Source organism: Zingiber officinale, chromosome 3A (genome assembly GCF_018446385.1).
Source record: "Zingiber officinale cultivar Zhangliang chromosome 3A, Zo_v1.1, whole genome shotgun sequence".
NCBI classification, from domain to species: domain Eukaryota; kingdom Viridiplantae; phylum Streptophyta; class Magnoliopsida; order Zingiberales; family Zingiberaceae; genus Zingiber; species Zingiber officinale.
The window spans coordinates 159,992,039-160,008,928 of NC_055990.1; the positions used below are offsets into that span (position 1 = coordinate 159,992,039).

General features: G+C 38.1%; 4 protein-coding genes across 4 annotated transcripts; 2 read left to right on the forward strand and 2 right to left on the reverse strand.

Annotated features, from left to right (window-relative positions):
* Positions 1–1,431: 1,431 nt before the first annotated feature.
* Positions 1,432–2,547, reverse strand: LOC122054198 (uncharacterized abhydrolase domain-containing protein DDB_G0269086-like). Its single transcript, XM_042616006.1, has 3 exons — positions 2,129–2,547; positions 1,929–2,003; positions 1,432–1,855 (listed from the first exon to the last, which is right to left on the reverse strand). The coding sequence occupies exons 1-3, from the start codon at positions 2,369–2,371 to the stop codon at positions 1,580–1,582; spliced, it is 594 nt and encodes a 197-aa protein (XP_042471940.1). The 5' UTR covers positions 2,372–2,547; the 3' UTR covers positions 1,432–1,579.
* A 408-nt stretch (positions 2,548–2,955) lies between these two features.
* Positions 2,956–6,641, forward strand: LOC122053084 (soluble inorganic pyrophosphatase PPA1-like). Its single transcript, XM_042614964.1, has 9 exons — positions 2,956–3,073; positions 4,009–4,135; positions 4,219–4,247; positions 5,428–5,493; positions 5,620–5,727; positions 5,896–5,961; positions 6,040–6,160; positions 6,265–6,346; positions 6,454–6,641. The coding sequence occupies exons 2-9, from the start codon at positions 4,012–4,014 to the stop codon at positions 6,494–6,496; spliced, it is 639 nt and encodes a 212-aa protein (XP_042470898.1). The 5' UTR covers positions 2,956–3,073; positions 4,009–4,011; the 3' UTR covers positions 6,497–6,641.
* A 65-nt stretch (positions 6,642–6,706) lies between these two features.
* Positions 6,707–7,319, reverse strand: LOC122053085 (histone H3.2). Its single transcript, XM_042614965.1, has one exon. It carries the CDS (start codon positions 7,245–7,247, stop codon positions 6,837–6,839), a length of 411 nt encoding a protein of 136 aa, XP_042470899.1. The 5' UTR covers positions 7,248–7,319; the 3' UTR covers positions 6,707–6,836.
* Positions 7,320–10,611: 3,292 nt separating this feature from the next.
* Positions 10,612–12,787, forward strand: LOC122053087 (abscisic acid 8'-hydroxylase 3-like). The gene is made up of 8 exons (XM_042614966.1): positions 10,612–10,871; positions 10,947–11,268; positions 11,345–11,755; positions 11,837–11,935; positions 12,031–12,109; positions 12,181–12,287; positions 12,371–12,489; positions 12,570–12,787. The coding sequence occupies exons 1-8, from the start codon at positions 10,660–10,662 to the stop codon at positions 12,658–12,660; spliced, it is 1,440 nt and encodes a 479-aa protein (XP_042470900.1). The 5' UTR covers positions 10,612–10,659; the 3' UTR covers positions 12,661–12,787.
* Positions 12,788–16,890: the final 4,103 nt, after the last annotated feature.

The following is a 16,890-nucleotide window of genomic DNA, read 5'->3' on the forward strand; positions in this document are numbered from 1 at the left end:
TCCGGTCAACCCATCGACCTAGCTGGACTTCTCGCCAAGCGTCCGGTCAGTCCGTCGACCCGTTTGGACTTCTCGCCAGCTATCCGGTCAGCCCGTCGACCTAGCTGGGCTTCGTGCCAGACATCCAGTCACCCCGTCGACCTGTCTGGACTTCTCCTGCACACTTGATCAAAGTGTCAGACAACAACAAACTAACTTAACCTGATTTGTCATTCATCAAAACCTGGGTTAAATCGTTGGTGTTAACCACACCAACATAAGGAAGGAAGGATAAGAGAAAATAAAAAATATATATATGTTCCAATTTTATTCCTATTTTATTATATTAATTATAAAAATATTATTCTAGATATTCTTTACGTTGAAACAAAAGTACTCGCATGATTTGACTCACACTGCCCAATGCTCATACTCTGTTGACGCTGACTTTGACGTCGATGTCAACTTCGACGGCGACATCAACTTCAACGCCAACGACGACTTTGACGCCGACACCGATGTCAACTTCTATGCCAACACTGATGCCAACTTCTATGCCGACGTCGACGCCAACTTTAACAAATGAGCTATAATTACTTGAATATGTAAGTCTTAACTAATAAATATATACAAGATGCACGGGGTTCTTAAATGCGTAAGTTTTTAATAAAAGTAAGAGTAATTTTGTAACTTTATATATTTAATTTTCATTATTCTCACTGTTGGGTTTCAATCAAAGTCCCACATTGGAAAGATTTGGTAAAGATCATGGGGTTAAAAGGATGCATGATATCTCCATTGGCATGAGACATTTTGGGTAGAACCCAAGAGCAAAGTCATGAGGGTCTAGGCCCAAAGTGGACAATATCATGTCATTGTGGAGATATGAAGACATCCTTCGGACTCAACAAATGGTATCAGAGTCATGGTACGAACCAGATGTCATGTGGGACGGCCTTGAACGAAGTTGAGAGTGGGTCCGGAGTAAGTCAGGGTGACCGGATGCTCACGGGGAGGTCTGAAGCAGGTCAGGATGATCAAGTACTTGCGGGGGATTTGGTTTATATTTTTTATGTTATTTTCTATTTTTATTTTTAAAAAAAATGAAAAATATGTTTGATTTATATTTTCCACATTCATAAACAAAAAAGAAAAAAAAGGATGATTTTATAAGAAAACTAAAAACACAAAAAAAAAATTATGAAAAATAAGAAAATATAATTTTCTAAAAAATGAAATAAAAATATAAATAAATCAAACACATCCTTATTTTTGCTCCCTTCCCCTCTAATCCCCTCCCTTCCTCTTTTATTAATGAACCTTTTTCTCACCCCTTTCTCGACAGGGGATCGAGGTGGCCTCTGAGCAGAAAGAAGGGCAAATCCCAACAAGTAAAGAAAGAAAGATTGTTTAGGGGAGCAAGAAAAGAAATCACGAAGAGAAGCACAGCGAATTCCATACTAATCCATGTAAAAACTAACAAAAATGTAACACGATGTTGACGATTATTTGGTCACCACCAAAAGAAGCTCAACGTACGTATGATGTTACAAAACCATTGAAATTTTAGATTTTCATAATTCAAAATCCTTATGCATTCTCAAACCGTCTTGCCCTCTGAGCTGATCTCCTGCACTTGTGTTTCGGTGGATTTAGTTTCCACTTCCACAGCAGACTTCTGTGTAACGTCGGCACCTTTGTTTTCTTCTTCTTCTTCTTCTTTTCCCACAACTGTCACTTCAGTTTTCGCTTCAGCTTTCGCCTCTGGTTCTTCTTGTTTGGCTTCTTCTTTGAGTTCCTCATCCGTTGTAGCTGCTGCTGGCGTGGTCTTCGACTCTGCTTCGTCTGCTGATTGCTCTCCTTTCTTGCCCTCCACCTAATCGAAATAATCGATTTATTTAAGAATTTGTATTCGTTAGGAAAGGTAAAGAACACTGTTTGATTACTACCAGGACAGTCTCATCTTCCACGGGCTGTTCCAGTTTGATTTGCTCTGTAGATGGCTCTGTTTCTCTTGCCTCTACCTGTTGCAAGTAAAATATCAAAAAACTTTGTTCTTTTTTTTTTCATAATTACTGATGAAGAAGGAGAAGGAGAAGAAACTCTTTTTAAAAGATATGAAAAAAAAAGGAATAAATAAGTAGTCTACCTCTTTCAACAGGACTTCACCCTTCTCTTCGGCGCCGGCGCCGGAAACCTCCTTTTCCGCCACGTCTCCCTTCGCAAACTCCTTCTTCTCTTCGACCTCGACGTCCCTCGTTAGAGGTGCGTTCTTGTTTTCCTTCGACACCTTCGGCTTCGACGCGCACGCTCCCATCTCTGTCTCCTCCTCCTCCTCTGTTGACACGAACTGCTCTTCAAGTATCCGGTGGATATTCCAAGAGACGAGCATCAAAATTTGAAGGGGAGTCCAAGAGACTGGAGCATGGAATTTAAAAGGGTGTGAGTTAATTATTCGTATGATAGGATTAATTATGGTTAATTGGAAGATTAATTGGTGACGCTTCTCCTCTCCTACTTGATGGACCTTGTAATTAATTTTATTATCGATGGCCGGCGGCCGGCGGCCGACGGAGGTGGAGATTATTTCTATGCAAGATTTTTTTGTCGTCGACCCTATCAATTTGTATTTTTTTCTTATCAAAAAATTATCTTTGATTAATTTTATTTAGAAAATTTTCGAATAAAAATTATTTTAAAAGAAAAGGAACGTGCCGCAGCGCTGGAAACAACTCAATGCGAACTCATCCACTCGAATTTAAATTCAACCGTCAAGGAATCGCATCCATCCACGGCAGAAAAGGTCCAGGTGTCGCTTATCGATGGACTGTCGCGGTGCAGGCTCGTTGGCGGTTGACTAACGATCACGCTCCGACGTGTCAACAATTACTCCGCGATTGATGCTGTCACTGACTCGGATATCGGGCCGAATCGCCCGAGTCGTGCCGGGGCCAATGGTCCACTCCGCGTGCTGCTTCCCCACGTTAACGAGTCTCTATTTAAAGGAAGAGGGATCGGGCTTCGCATCTCATCGCATCCCTAGCAATAGACGTTCTTCCAGTCCACACGCCGTCGCCGTCGCCTTTTGCTTGAGGTGTGTTCCTCTCTTCTCTTCCCTTCTCATGATCACATTCGATTCTTCACCCTACTTGATATGTTACTTTGGTTTTTATCGAAGATTTTGAGTCGTCGAGTTTTTTTCGAGATTTGTATGCATTTTCTTCCCCTATGATCGAACTCAGTGGGAAATGGGATTTCAGAAGTTCTCTGAAGTTAAAGGTTGCTGCTTCAACAAAAGGATCTGACAGTTACTTGTTTGGAAGCATTTTTTGATTGGGTCCAATGATCCACTCTAGTTTTTGTACTTGTTAATGATAGCAGGTAGCTGTTTCAACGAAAGGGATATCACTTTAATTTGTTTGGAAGCATTTGATTGAAGCGAACCGGTTCTGACTATAAATAATTTTTTATAGAATCCCCAAGTTTTGGGGAAACTGAGTTTTCTTTACAAACTTGCTCAACCCAATTGAGAAATTTAGATATTCATTTAAACTGCGATAGTAAAATTTCATTTGCAGGATTGTTTTACTAAACTGGCTGAAGGAAGTAGCGAAATACAAAAATAGGATAAATAGATAGTGGTATATAGACCCATGGATTCATTTGTGCAAATCTACCTTTTTTCATAACTTAGACTGACCTACCATGCAGAATCAAATTAGAAGATTTGAGTTAATTATAGTGTAAGATTAAGGGCTAGAAGACCAAAATCCTTGTACCAAAGTAACCTAATTAGTGTAATAAATGATTTAGTTGGTTTTATTATAAAGTTAGTGGAGGATAAGATTAATGTAAGTGATCCGAAGTAGTTGAGAAAAATAAAATTACAACTCGATGTTCCTGATGATGATGATACTATGTAAAACTGTGGAAGCATAGACATACATTACGCAATGCGATGCATCAACTATGATTTCTGAAGAGACTTGTGCATAGTAATAACATTATTTTGGGTAATTCTGGTTGTAGATCATGGGCACACAAAATGGGACCAATGGAACCCAGAGAAGCTTAATTCCACAGCTGAATCAAAGAATCCTATCATCACTATCGAAGAGATCTGTAGCTGCACATCCATGGCATGATCTTGAAATAGGTCGTGTGTCTCAATATTGCATAACTTATTTGTTTCCGATCATGATCACCAAATGTTTAACCATATCATGATGATTCATGCAGGTCCTGCGGCTCCTGCGATATTCAATGTTGTAAGTACTCTGCTAATAGTTGTAGTTCAGTTAGCAAATTATATTAGCAAAAGCATCCACAATGGATGCATTGATGGGGTGTTATAACACCCCCTTGGTGTTAACACCATTGTGAAGGGGTGTTATAACATCCCTTCATTTTTAACATGTTGAAAGTATTGAACTTGTTCAAGCAAACGTGGAGTGGGCTTAGCTAGCCCACCCCATATGTGTATTTTTTTAAAATTTTATTTATTAAATTTTCTTACAAATATCTATTTTTTTAATAAATATTTTTAAAAAATCTTAATAATATTTTTTTTTAAATAGTAAAATTATTTTTTTTAAAGTAACATTATTATTAAAATAATAATAATAATTTTAATATTTTAAAATATATTTATTTAATATGATATAATTTTAAGATAATTAAGTACACTGTGAGATCTATAACTAATGAGTGTTAATGTGAATGCGGGTAAAGAGATATGTTGTTATAATAAGTATGTGGCAGTGGACTCTATGTTTTTTTGATGAGATGATGTGTGTTATAAAAGTATCCACATTGGTATTAATATGTTCACACTTTAATATCAATTATGTTTGATTTTTTTTTAATCTGTAGGCATTAACGCGTTCAAGGAATTGAATGTGTTAATGTTATATTACTGCTAAAAGCATTCACGTTGGCATTAACGTCAATGTGGACTCTCTAATGAGAGTAGGTTGTGGATGCCCTAAGAGCATCCGCAATGCCTTTAACGTGTGAACATGTTAATGTTTGCTTTTTTATTTTTTATTTTTTATTTTTTTAATTTGTAGGCATTAACACTATCAAATTTTTGAACATGTTAATGCTACAGTACAATAAAAAGGTGTCAACATCGGTATTAACATTCCAAGTTTAACACGAATGTCGATGCTCTAAGAATGTATTGGTGTTAATTATTTGTGAAATAGAAGATTAATTGCATCTACAATTACCACAATCACATTAGTTTTGCATGGTTTCTGAAAAAAACCAAAAAAAAAAAAAAATCATTTCGCCCTAATGTAATTTCAATTTGGTAAATGGTTGCTTTTGTGTAATTATGTGAATTTGTTTACCCTTGAAATAAATTTGAACAATAATAAATAAAAACCCTTTTTTCCCCTTATAAGTTGCTATCGCTAATACCTTTTTCTTCTGGTAATCAACAAGGTTGTCGAGATATCAAAAGGGAGTAAAGTGAAATATGAACTTGACAAGAAGACAGGATTGATTACGGTTAGTGTTCCTGTTTTTCTTGATTCAAACAATGAAGTAAACTGCAGATTCTATTTAAGTGACAAATTCTTTGTATTTTTTGCAAAATGTATCTTTCTAATATTGATTTGTGGGCGTCACTTGCAGGTTGATCGGGTCTTGTACTCATCTGTTGTCTATCCTCAGAACTACGGTTTTGTTCCTCGCACACTATGCGAAGACAATGATCCTATTGATGTTCTGGTTCTTATGCAGGTTGATTGAAGACATATACATTTCTATCATATTCATAAAATTAGTGATGCTACTCCTAATATATGTTTTGCCTGAAATTGTTCAAATCCTATTCTCAATTATGCTGCCAAGGAGACGTAATATAATCACAATGATAACTGAATCTTTTCCAACTAAATGGTTGTACAGGAACCAGTTATTCCAGGCTGCTTCCTTCGTGCCAAGGCCATTGGACTTATGCCTATGATTGATCAGGCAAGGATGTAGATAGATACAAGCAATTTAAATTCATAAGCTATACAACTAATGCTAATTGTTTCTTTCCTCCAAAAGGGGGAGAAAGATGATAAGATCATTGCAGTTTGTGCTGACGATCCTGAATACCGTCACTACAATGATATTTCTGAGCTGCCTCCTCATAGACTTGCAGAGATCCGACGCTTTTTTGAAGACTGTATCCTATCTAATAAGATGCTTCATTGGTGTCATGTTCCTAAGAATCAATTAATTATCTAAAAAAAAACAAAAATAGAAGACGACCTTTACCAAATTGTTCAGATAAAAAGAATGAGAATAAAGAGGTTGCCGTGGATGATTTCTTGCCTGCGAAGAGCGCTCGTGAAGCCATCCAGCACTCAATGTGAGTTACCCTCCATTCTTTGCTCAAGTTGCAAACTACAAAATAAATTGCATCTGTAATGATATCAATGTAGAAAATCTGATAGTATCAATTGTGTAATTGTTCAGGGATCTCTATGCTGAATACATCTTGCAAACCCTGAGGCGATGAATTAAATGAAAGCCAACAATATGAGTCGCAACAAAGATATTGCAACACTATTTATTATTCAGAAGTTTATGATGTATTTTGTTTTTATCATTTCACTTGTAGCATGACTGGATTGTTAATTGAAGCATTGCAAAGAATTGCAGCAGTCTGTCACTTGTCAGCAACAGATAGTAAATTACTGAGATGAAAATGGCATGAACAAACTAAAACTGGACAAACTGCAATACATCGATTAGCATTAATATTATCCCCAACGTACACATGTCGAAACAAACACCATAGGGCTAAAACTAAATCAACCACGAAGTCGACCCTCCCAGACACAAAGATCGAACGGCTCTTAAGCCCTCTCGCCACGGATCCTACGGGCGAGTTGGATGTCCTTGGGCATGATGGTAACCCTCTTGGCGTGGATCGCGCAGAGGTTGGTGTCCTCGAAGAGTCCGACCAAGTAGGCCTCCGCGGCCTCCTGCAGGGCAGCGACGGCGGAGCTCTGGAAACGGAGATCGGTCTTGAAGTCCTGTGCGATCTCGCGCACCAGGCGCTGGAACGGCAGCTTCCGGATCAGCAACTCCGTGCTCTTCTGGTACTTGCGGATCTCCCTCAGCGCCACCGTGCCCGGACGGAATCGGTGGGGCTTCTTCACGCCGCCGGTCGCGGGGGCCGACTTCCTTGCCGCCTTCGTCGCCAACTGCTTCCTCGGCGCCTTGCCGCCGGTAGACTTCCGCGCCGTCTGCTTCGTCCTGGCCATTGCACGTCTGAGAAAGAGAGAGAGAGAATAGGGTTTGGAGATCGAGAAAGCTGGATGCGAATAATAGGGTGAACCGACGGGTGGTTTAAATAGGAAAGTAAGGTAAGGCGCGGATTGGCTATTTCAGAGAGTTTGAGCGGGACGGGGGATAGTAATTGTCAACCATTGGATCGGCTCAAATCGAACGGTAAATAATATCAGAGCACGCGGCTCGCGATCCGCTGCACTTATTTTATCCAATGCGTGATTGCCACGTAGATAGGCTATTTTAGAGCTCGATGAGCCATCTTGATATCGTTTAAAAACTTTACCAATTTATATCACCCAAAATTTTGATTTTAAAAACTAAATTTGAAAATCAACTCGCAATTAAATTATTTATCGTAATATTTTTTGCCAGAGATATCCAGAAACTTACATCGTTTAAAATGTTTAACTTGTATGGGGCAAATTGATTTTCATCATTGTTCCGGTTCGAAAACGTGAAGTTGAAAACCTGAAGGAATGACGGTTCTATTAATTGGATGAGGATCTCACTTTTTTATGTAAATCAAAATTAAATTTAAAAAATGATCTCTGATGTTGATGCTTCAACGTTCAAATTAGAAATAGAAGAGAAAATAAAAATACTATGGATCGAGATCAATTTTATCTTTTATAAATATTATATTCTTTTATATATATTTTAGTAATCCTTGATATATTCATATTTAATGATATTAATTACATACAGAATATATCTTTAATGATAAATTGAGTGATATTGTTTATTTTCTCTTCTCTTTACTAGTTATCATCTTTTTTTATTATTATATTGGTTCATTACATTGTCAAATGACATATCCTCAGTCAAACGGGTGGCCCGCTCAATTGAATTTTCTGTCGATCGGGTTAATCAAATGTTGTTTCATCCGGGCGGCTGATTGGATAATGATTCTTCTGATCGGTCGATGTAGCCCCCTCTCATTCAGGGGATACGGTTGAAACTCTGAGTTCTGACATTGATCGTTTTAACTTTGACCTCTATCGTAATTATTAATTTGTACTAAGTGGATTCCGCCGCATCAAACATTATTAATATTTAAATATTTTAACTAAAATTTAATAAAGTCATTAAGGAGATTCGGAATCTTGTTTTATATTTTTAATTATTTCCCACGCAAATTGATTTATTAATCAGTTTTGCCAAATGAACTTGCACTTATTTTTCAAACGGATCATATCCGAAAGAGAAGATGATAAATTAAGAAAGATAATTTTGATATTGATTTAATGAAAATTTTTTACTATCCAGAAAATAACTCTGAATCATTCCGGCGTGTCAAAACATAGCGTTAGCATTCGGACTAAGGAAGAGATCTTCGGCGTAAGTACTTCGATGTTTAAGTCCCTGATCTAATCAATTAGAGCAAACAATAGTATGAATGAACAATGAATATAAGCGTATGTAATCGAGTAGTATTGTATACCTATGTCGATAATAAAGATATTTTTATAGTGTTATTGTTTATATATGAATTTTAAAGCATTTTAAAAAATAGACAGATCATAAATATGCTCCACTGTAAGCCTAGATCATTATTTTTTTTTTTAAAGTGTCTAATACATTTTCCAAAATGGATCTATAATCCTTACACTTAATAGGGTGGAAGCTTCTAGTGTAAGCCTACTGATAGAATATTCTCAATCATCTATAGTATAAAATGACAAAAAGGAATATGAAGTCATTGAGTTGAGAGGTCTACCACAAGCTTACTTGGCAAGCTGATCGAGTTCCTCTTGTGACCCAATCGACAATCGCTTGCAATGGTAGAGCAATTGGATTTATGAAGTGTTGCTAGGGACTTGCCCCTTATTCGGCTTATCTGTTTGGCCAAAGAGCTCAATCAGATTGGGCGTCTGATTTGTCCGAGTGGATCATAGTTCTGATCGACTATACTACTCTACCGAGCTAATTAATTGTGCTATCTTGAATGATAAAGAAGTTTTGCCTTTGGCGAGTGCTGACTTGTCTTTAACTAATCATCAGTATTTAGTGGATCGGCATCCGACCGACCCATTGATCCAGTTACATGAACTCTTGGTCGTGAGAACTAACTATGTTGACTTTAATTGTTGATCCCTCTTTGACTTTGGCTGTCACATCGATTGTCCTTGATCTGGTGGTAAGGACGCGTGGAGGTCAAAGGTCAGGAGGGTCAACCCTTAAGTCCTGCCGAGTGGATAGGTCATCCGATCGCCCGGCCGGAAATCCCCCGGGGCAGACGGAAGACAGCTCGACCACGAGTCGGGTTTCCGACGTTCAAGGTAAAAGAACCATCGGTCCGAGTGGCAAGGCCACTCGGAAGAATCGCAAACCAAGAAGGCGCAATCTCATCCGAGCATGTGATTGTGGACTTTCCCGGTCGGTCCGATACACTCACATCCCAGTACGCCAGGAGAACCGAGTGGTCGTCTCGACCGGACCATTAGATGACAAAACCCAGAAGGAGACAAAAGGAGCAACTGACGATATCAGCCTCGAGACACTGGCCGCCGACAAACAGCACAGTCGGCGACCGAGCCGTATAGAGGATCGTACGGTGGGAGCTTCTACTGTCATGCCAGAGATACGCTTGGACGATTGCGGAATGGCGTCAGACATGTTTTTCTGACATCCACGTTTGAGGTATGTTTGGAGAAGCGTGCACGTCTCGAAAAACGTGCGCGCGCCTCTCCGGGTCCTATATAAAAGACCCCCAGACTTCAACGGAGGTATGCGATTTTCATCACCGTAGCTACAGTAGCGTTACTATGCCTCTCTTCTCCACTTCCTGACTTGAGCGTCGGAGGGTCGTCGCCGAGAACCCCTTCCCGGCTCGGATTTTTTTCAGGTTCATTGGAGATCCACATCACCCGTAGAAGATAGCAGAGAGCGTCATGCCCTTAGTGCCCATCGACTTAGTGCTTGGACAGGATTAATCCTTTTTAAACTTTGACCCGACTCGAAGGCTCAATATCATCCACTCTCACTAACCAACCGATTAAAACTAGAAATCTTTGTAAAATCCCGTTGCTTACGAAGCAAAACAGATTAAATTAAACGAGCATTTTCATACGAACGAACGGCGATTTACTGTTCCCCAAATTAAATTACTATTAAAACGGCAAGATACTGACTTCCCACTCAATCAGTATCTGATGTAAACAAATCCATTTTCTCGAAAGGAAAACAAAAAAGGAATCCATCTGAGAAATCAACATCGATCCTTTCTAAACTCTGACGGAGCAGTCCATGCTTGAAAAAAAAAAAAGAAAAACTTCATCGATCGATATTAACAAGTCTAAGAAACACAAGCTTGCTATATGATGTGATATGCACACCTACTTCTCGAACTCAAAGTGATTTAGTTAGTTTTTTACAGAGGAAGTTATGGATCTGGATGGCATACACATCCTCACTTTGTTTTCGGTACTCGTGTTTTCTGTTGCAGCAATTTGGTTTCGCTCATGGAAATCCCAATTGGAGCTGAGGAACATCCCTGGAAAGTTGGGATGGCCTTTGATAGGAGAGACAATCGCCTTTGTTTCAGATTTCTCCAGCCCTTCCGGCATTTACAGCTTCATCAAGAAGCGACAGCGCAGGTTTGTGATTGTGCAAATCTTTGTGTGTTTTTTTTAATCGATCGATCTATCGATCCAAACTGTTCGAATGCTCAGCTATGGGAGGGTGTTCAAGACGAGTGTGCTGGGGAGGTTCACAATCTTCATGACAGGGCGAGAGGCCAGCAGATTCCTCCTGTCCGGAAAAGATGGAGTGGTGAGCCTCAACCTGTCCTACGCCGGCAAGCAGGTGCTCGGCCCGTCGAGCCTTCTCACCACCGCCGGCGAGGAGCACCGGCAGCTCCGCAGACTGATCGGAGAACCTCTGTCGGTCGAGTCCCTGAAGAAGAACGTGGAGTTCATCAATCACTGGGCCATTAATGCCTTGGAAGAGTGGCAATCAAGAAGGAGAGTCCTCGTGCTCGAAGAAGCTTCGGCTGTAAGATCATTAATATCGAATTCCAAATCGTGCTTAATCCAATTGCGTGTTTAATTTGAATTAACGAGCTGATCAGTTCACGCTCAAGGTGATCACCAACATGATCATGAGCTTGGCGCCGACCGGGGAAGAACAAGAGAAGTTTCGCGCCAATTTCAAACTCATCTCAGCTACCTTCGCGTCCCTACCTTTCAAGATCCCCGGAACGGCATTCCACCGCGGGATCCAGGCTCGGAACAGGATGTACGAGATGCTGGATCGAATGATCGCGAAGCGGAGGAGCGGCGAAGAAGTGCAGGATGATTTCTTGCAATCTCTTCTGAGAAAGCATAGCGGAGACGATGAGGACTTGGAGAAGCTGTCCGATGCGCAGCTGAAGGATAACATTTTGACTCTGCTCGTTGCAGGCCATGACACCACCACAGCAGCCCTCACTTGGTTCATCAAGTTCTTGGGAGACAACCCGGACGTCCTGCAAAACCTCAGAGTAATAGAATTAACATCATCTCCATCATCGATTCTTCCAAAGCAAATTGCCAAAAAAAAAACAGTTCGATATAATTTTCAGGAAGAGCATTTGCAGATTCAGAATGCAAGAAGAAGCAGCAGCAGCAGCTCAGATCATGTCACTTGGTCTGAAGTCAACAGCATGGCATATACCAACAAGGTGAGAAGAATTAATATATTTACTCAAATTCTAGTTCTTGATATGTGACAAAAAGATTTAATTTTTGTTTTTTTTTTTGTTCTTGAGTTGATCAGGTGATCAGTGAAACGCTGAGGAAAGCCACCATCTTACCTTGGTTCTCGAGAAAGGCAGCTGAGGATTTCACCATTGATGGTGATTTATTTGTAAATAAATTACTTAAGTTGCTCTGTTTATGTATTTGTCTCTCACTCTCTCTCTCTCAGGGTATGAAATAAAGAAGGACTGGGCAGTGAACTTGGACGTAGTCTCCATGCACCATGATCCGAGTGTCTTCCCTGACCCTGAGAAATTTGATCCTTCCAGATTTGACGTGACTAAATTAATTACATGTTCTAATGATTTTTCTAATTGAGTTTGAGGTGATAATTAACTACTTATGGTACTTCATAGCAGATGCCATTGAAGCCCTACAGCTTCTTGGGGTTTGGCCACGGGCCAAGAATGTGCCCAGGAATGCATTTGGCCAAGCTGGAGATCTGCATATTTATGCACCACTTCCTCTGCAGATACAAGTAAACATAAATTAAATGAGATTAATAAAGAAGCTAGAAACTTGATGGTGATTGATATATATCTTTGTTTATTGTTGCAGGTGGAAATCGTTGGATGAAGACGAGAGTTTGAATCCAACTCTGGTTCGCATGCCTAAGAACAAGTATCCAATCGCAGTAGAACAGCTCTGATACATATCCAATCGAAGCATATGAACTCTCGGCACAAAAATTGGGGGAAAAAACAATGGAAAATGGAGGTTTTAGTTTCATTGTTTTTCTTTGTATTACTCTATTAATGATGATTAATAAATAATGATGAACAAGTGCAGTCTTGTCTGGGCTCTTTATTCAGTGGGGCACTGCCACAGCTTTTTCACGCACGTGCTCAGCAGCCATTTTAGAATGCTATTATTATCTTCCTAACTTCCATCCGATTTTGTTAATAGTCCGTCGTTTGGCACCAACCAAGTGATACATGGTGGAAAAAAAAAGGATCTTTTTGTCATCCAGGGACAGTGCGATGATTAAAATATGGGATGTTATCATATAAAGTATTGGGGTCAAAATTCAGCGTGATCGAATATAACCTTTTTAATGTCTTGGCCATTTGCACTAATGGTTAGTAGTCATCCGTGATTTACCTCCTCCGTGTTGGCTTAGGGATGGATTGGCGGGGGCGCTGGGGCTAGCGAATCGCCTTTTTACCACATGGTGGAAAAAAGAAAAAAAAAACGAATACGCTTACTCTGAATGTTTCCGTCAATCTGTCTCAGAGTTAACACGGAGAAGGTAAATCACAGACGATTATTAACCTTTGAAATAGTGACTAACACATAAGAGAGGTATTTATCTAGATTTTATCAATCAAATGATACATACTAGTGGCTCCCGAAATTAAATCCACTATAAAAAATAAAAATAAAAAATAATCGGGTGCACTAAGCTCTCACTATAAAGGATCTCGAGAAAAAAATTTATTCTACATAATTTTACCTTAATTTTTACAAGAAACTATTTTTATATAAAATTAAATTCACTCGTCCATAAAAATAAATGGATTAATAAATAGATCATTTATAATTATGATTATAATTTAATTATGATCCGATCATAATTATAAATGATTTATTCCTTAATTTATTCTTTTTTAACAAGAGAATTTGATCTCCTTACACCTTCGATCTCCTTACCCCGAAGGTGGTTGATGGAATTCATACAAATAATACCACGGTTCAATTAACGTTATTAATTAGCAGTGTATAAGGCGGCACACAGTAAAACCAATTGACAAGTCAAATTCAAATTCTCTGAGAGACGGTACAAAACAGCCTATGCGCGCGGCTCCATACTGTGGGGGCGGATTAGGGAGATAGCAATTAGGCACGAGCTGTAAATAAATTGACGTTTGTGAGAAAATTTAATATTTAATTTGATAATAATTTATTTATATTTCTTCAATACAATTAAATGAATAAGCTTAAATAATTTATTTAATTATAAGAATAAGTTTAAATATGTGTGTGTTTGGTTTATCAACATTTGTGAATAATATTTATGAATATATTCATGAACAATATTTATGAATATATTTTGAATCATCTTCATCAATAAAATTCTTATCAATTTACTAAATAAATAAAAAAACTTAAAATGAACAAATAAATATGTATGATCAAATTCAGTAATTAATTAAAAAAAACTTAAAATGTAAATGATTGAAATCATCAAATAAGTTTGAATTTAGAGTTTAATAATATCTAAATTAATCAAGCTCAAGTTAAGCTTATGCTTATAAAAATAATTTTTATTGAACCACGTAGGTAAATTTTTAAAATTATCAATCACGTGAATTAATTTCAAAATTATCAAAACATGTACCCACTTTCTATTTTATCCCTTGTCTAAAAATCAGTCGATTGATGAAAATAAATTAGTCGAATCAATTAATAATCAATTGATTGGCTTTTAACACCAATTGAATTGAATTCTTTTTTACTAAAGTTTCTAGCAAATCAGTTGATTAATAATGAAAATCAATCAAATCAATTTACTTCAGTATAAAAGTCTATTTTAGGTAAAATCGGTTGATGGATCAAATAATATCATATTGACATAAAACTAATTTCTATGCATTCATCTAGTTATCCTGATTATATTCATGTCCTCAAATATTAATTTAACTTAATATATTGATAGTAATGATTTTTTGAACATGAATAAAAATTAGTCGAATTGATTTTTAAAAAATCACTACTTTCATTATATCGAGTCAAATTCATATTTGAGGGATTGATATAATCAAAAGAACTAGGCGAACACATATCTATGTCCTTAAACATCAATTTATCTCAATATATTGAGAGAAGTGATTTTTTTTAAATATGAATTATATTTTTCGAACACATTCATGTTTAAAACATTAATGCTTTCAATGTATTGAGTCAAATTAATATTGAAGGACATGAATATAATCAGGAGAACTAAACGAACATATAGCAATTAGTTCATGTCATACTGAGCTGCCTAAGTCCATCAGTAAATTTTGAACAAAATTGATTCATAAATCAAACGTCCTCAGATTGATATAAAACTAGTTATTATGTGTTCGTCTTGTTCTCCTGATTATATATATGTCCTCAAATATCAATTTGACTCAATACATCGAGATGAATGCTTTTTTGAACACAAATTAGTTTTTTTAAAATATATTTGTGTTTAAAAAATTATTGCTCTAAATATATTAGGTCAAATTGACGTTGGAGGATATTAACATAATCAGGAGAACTAGACTAACACATATGAACTAGTTTCATGTTAATCCAATGTCATTTAATTCATCAACTAATCTTACCTAAAATCAACTGTTGGATATTGGGGCCTTAAATGGACCAAAACGATTTAGAGGAAGGAAACCATCAATTGTTGAAAGTCGTAATTGACTTCAAAATTGAAATCTACGATTCGCGTAGATAGATTTAGACTATTAATTTGCTCAAAACCGATTAAGGGTGAATGAGAAATTAATGTTTAAAGTCAGCCCAAAATAATATTTATTATTCATTAATAAAGTGCATAGGAGAATAGTCCCACATCGGAAATTTTCAATGTGTATTCTCTACTTATTAATGAAGATGTGTTAATGGAGTTAACATAAAAATAAAAGGACAGGTGACCCCTAAGCCCAGGGCGAGCAGGTGCTCGCACCTGTGAGCCCGCCACCTGCCACGTGCGCTTTGTAGGCGCACTTCGCATCGTCGCGAGGAGCATTGAGGAGCTTAAATTTATGCTCCAGGTGACATTGCAGTGCCTACGTGGCACTCGGGTGACGTGTCAGGCTCGTACCTGACGTGGCAGTACTTACGCGGCATCCTCGTGGGCAAAGGGAGATGACTGCATTGAGGAGCTTAAATTTATGCTCCAGGTGACATTGCAGTGCCTACGTGGCACTCGGGTGACGTGTCAGGCTCGTACCTGACGTGGCAGTACCTACGCGGCATCCTCGTGGGCAAAGGGAGATGACTGGACAGTTGACTTAGGGAATGGATGGCTACCGTTGATCAAATAGGTATGATGGATCGCTTGTGATGCAAGAGTAACGATCTGACGGCCTGGGATGAGACTTGATCTGAAGCATCGAATCAATGGATCCAGATCAGATGGCCGATGACAATAGGCGGGATCTGAGGGTCACAACTCCTCAGATCTGATGGATGAGATTGAAGTGGGCTTGGTGAAGGGTTACAATCCTTCAGAATAGATGATCTAGATCGATCCAGCCCAAGGAACACATCCACTCACCCAAAGGACACTCAACCTCTTCTTTCAGTATACATAGAACCCTCCAGATGATGGAATACTTACTCAATCCTCTCTTCTCTTCCTCAAGCATTCATCTCATCTTGTGCATTCAAGAGTCCAAGAAGTCTACTAAAAGGTTCGCTGGTCTCGGAAGTCGGAGTGCTACGATTCCGAGACGTTCGTCGTCGTTGTATCTTGGGAACGAATTGCAACAATCCGTTAAGCACCGTAGCGGAGCAATATCGTTTACGGAGATAGTGTCGAACACTAGCCTCGAGGATCAGTTTGCATACTCCAAAAGCTACCCAGAGATCAACATCAACTTTGATACTGATGCAAATTAAATCAATTTAACTAATTTTCATTATTAGTCGATTGATTTGTTTGAAACTTTGACATAGAAAGAAATTGATTCGACTGGTGTTAAAAACCAGTCGATTGATTTTCAAACAGAAATCAATTCGACTATTTATTTTTATTAGTCGATGGATTTTTGAATGAGAGGTAAAAAGAAAAGTGGATATATGATTTGATAATTTAAAAACTAATCTGCATGATTTAATAATTATAAAACTTGTCTACATGGAGATAATACCTCATACGCTAGCTACTGAATCATCT

Bases quoted from the DNA above. Each gene is read 5' to 3' on its own strand.
- LOC122053087 (XM_042614966.1), top strand. From the start codon at position 10,660: ATGGATCTGGATGGCATACACATCCTCACTTTGTTTTCGGTACTCGTG. The intron at 10,872-10,946 runs GTTTGTGATTGT...TCGAATGCTCAG, and splicing joins ATCAAGAAGCGACAGCGCAG to CTATGGGAGGGTGTTCAAGA. The intron at 12,490-12,569 runs GTAAACATAAAT...TTATTGTTGCAG, and splicing joins CACTTCCTCTGCAGATACAA to GTGGAAATCGTTGGATGAAG.
- LOC122053085 (XM_042614965.1), bottom strand. From the start codon at position 7,247: ATGGCCAGGACGAAGCAGACGGCGCGGAAGTCTACCGGCGGCAAGGCG.
- LOC122054198 (XM_042616006.1), bottom strand. From the start codon at position 2,371: ATGCTCGTCTCTTGGAATATCCACCGGATACTTGAAGAGCAGTTCGTG. The intron at 2,004-2,128 runs GTAGACTACTTA...TACTTGCAACAG, and splicing joins GTGAAGTCCTGTTGAAAGAG to GTAGAGGCAAGAGAAACAGA. The intron at 1,856-1,928 runs GTAGTAATCAAA...TATTTCGATTAG, and splicing joins TGGAAGATGAGACTGTCCTG to GTGGAGGGCAAGAAAGGAGA.
- LOC122053084 (XM_042614964.1), top strand. From the start codon at position 4,012: ATGGGCACACAAAATGGGACCAATGGAACCCAGAGAAGCTTAATTCCA. The intron at 4,248-5,427 runs GTAAGTACTCTG...GTAATCAACAAG, and splicing joins CTCCTGCGATATTCAATGTT to GTTGTCGAGATATCAAAAGG. The intron at 5,494-5,619 runs GTTAGTGTTCCT...CGTCACTTGCAG, and splicing joins AGAAGACAGGATTGATTACG to GTTGATCGGGTCTTGTACTC.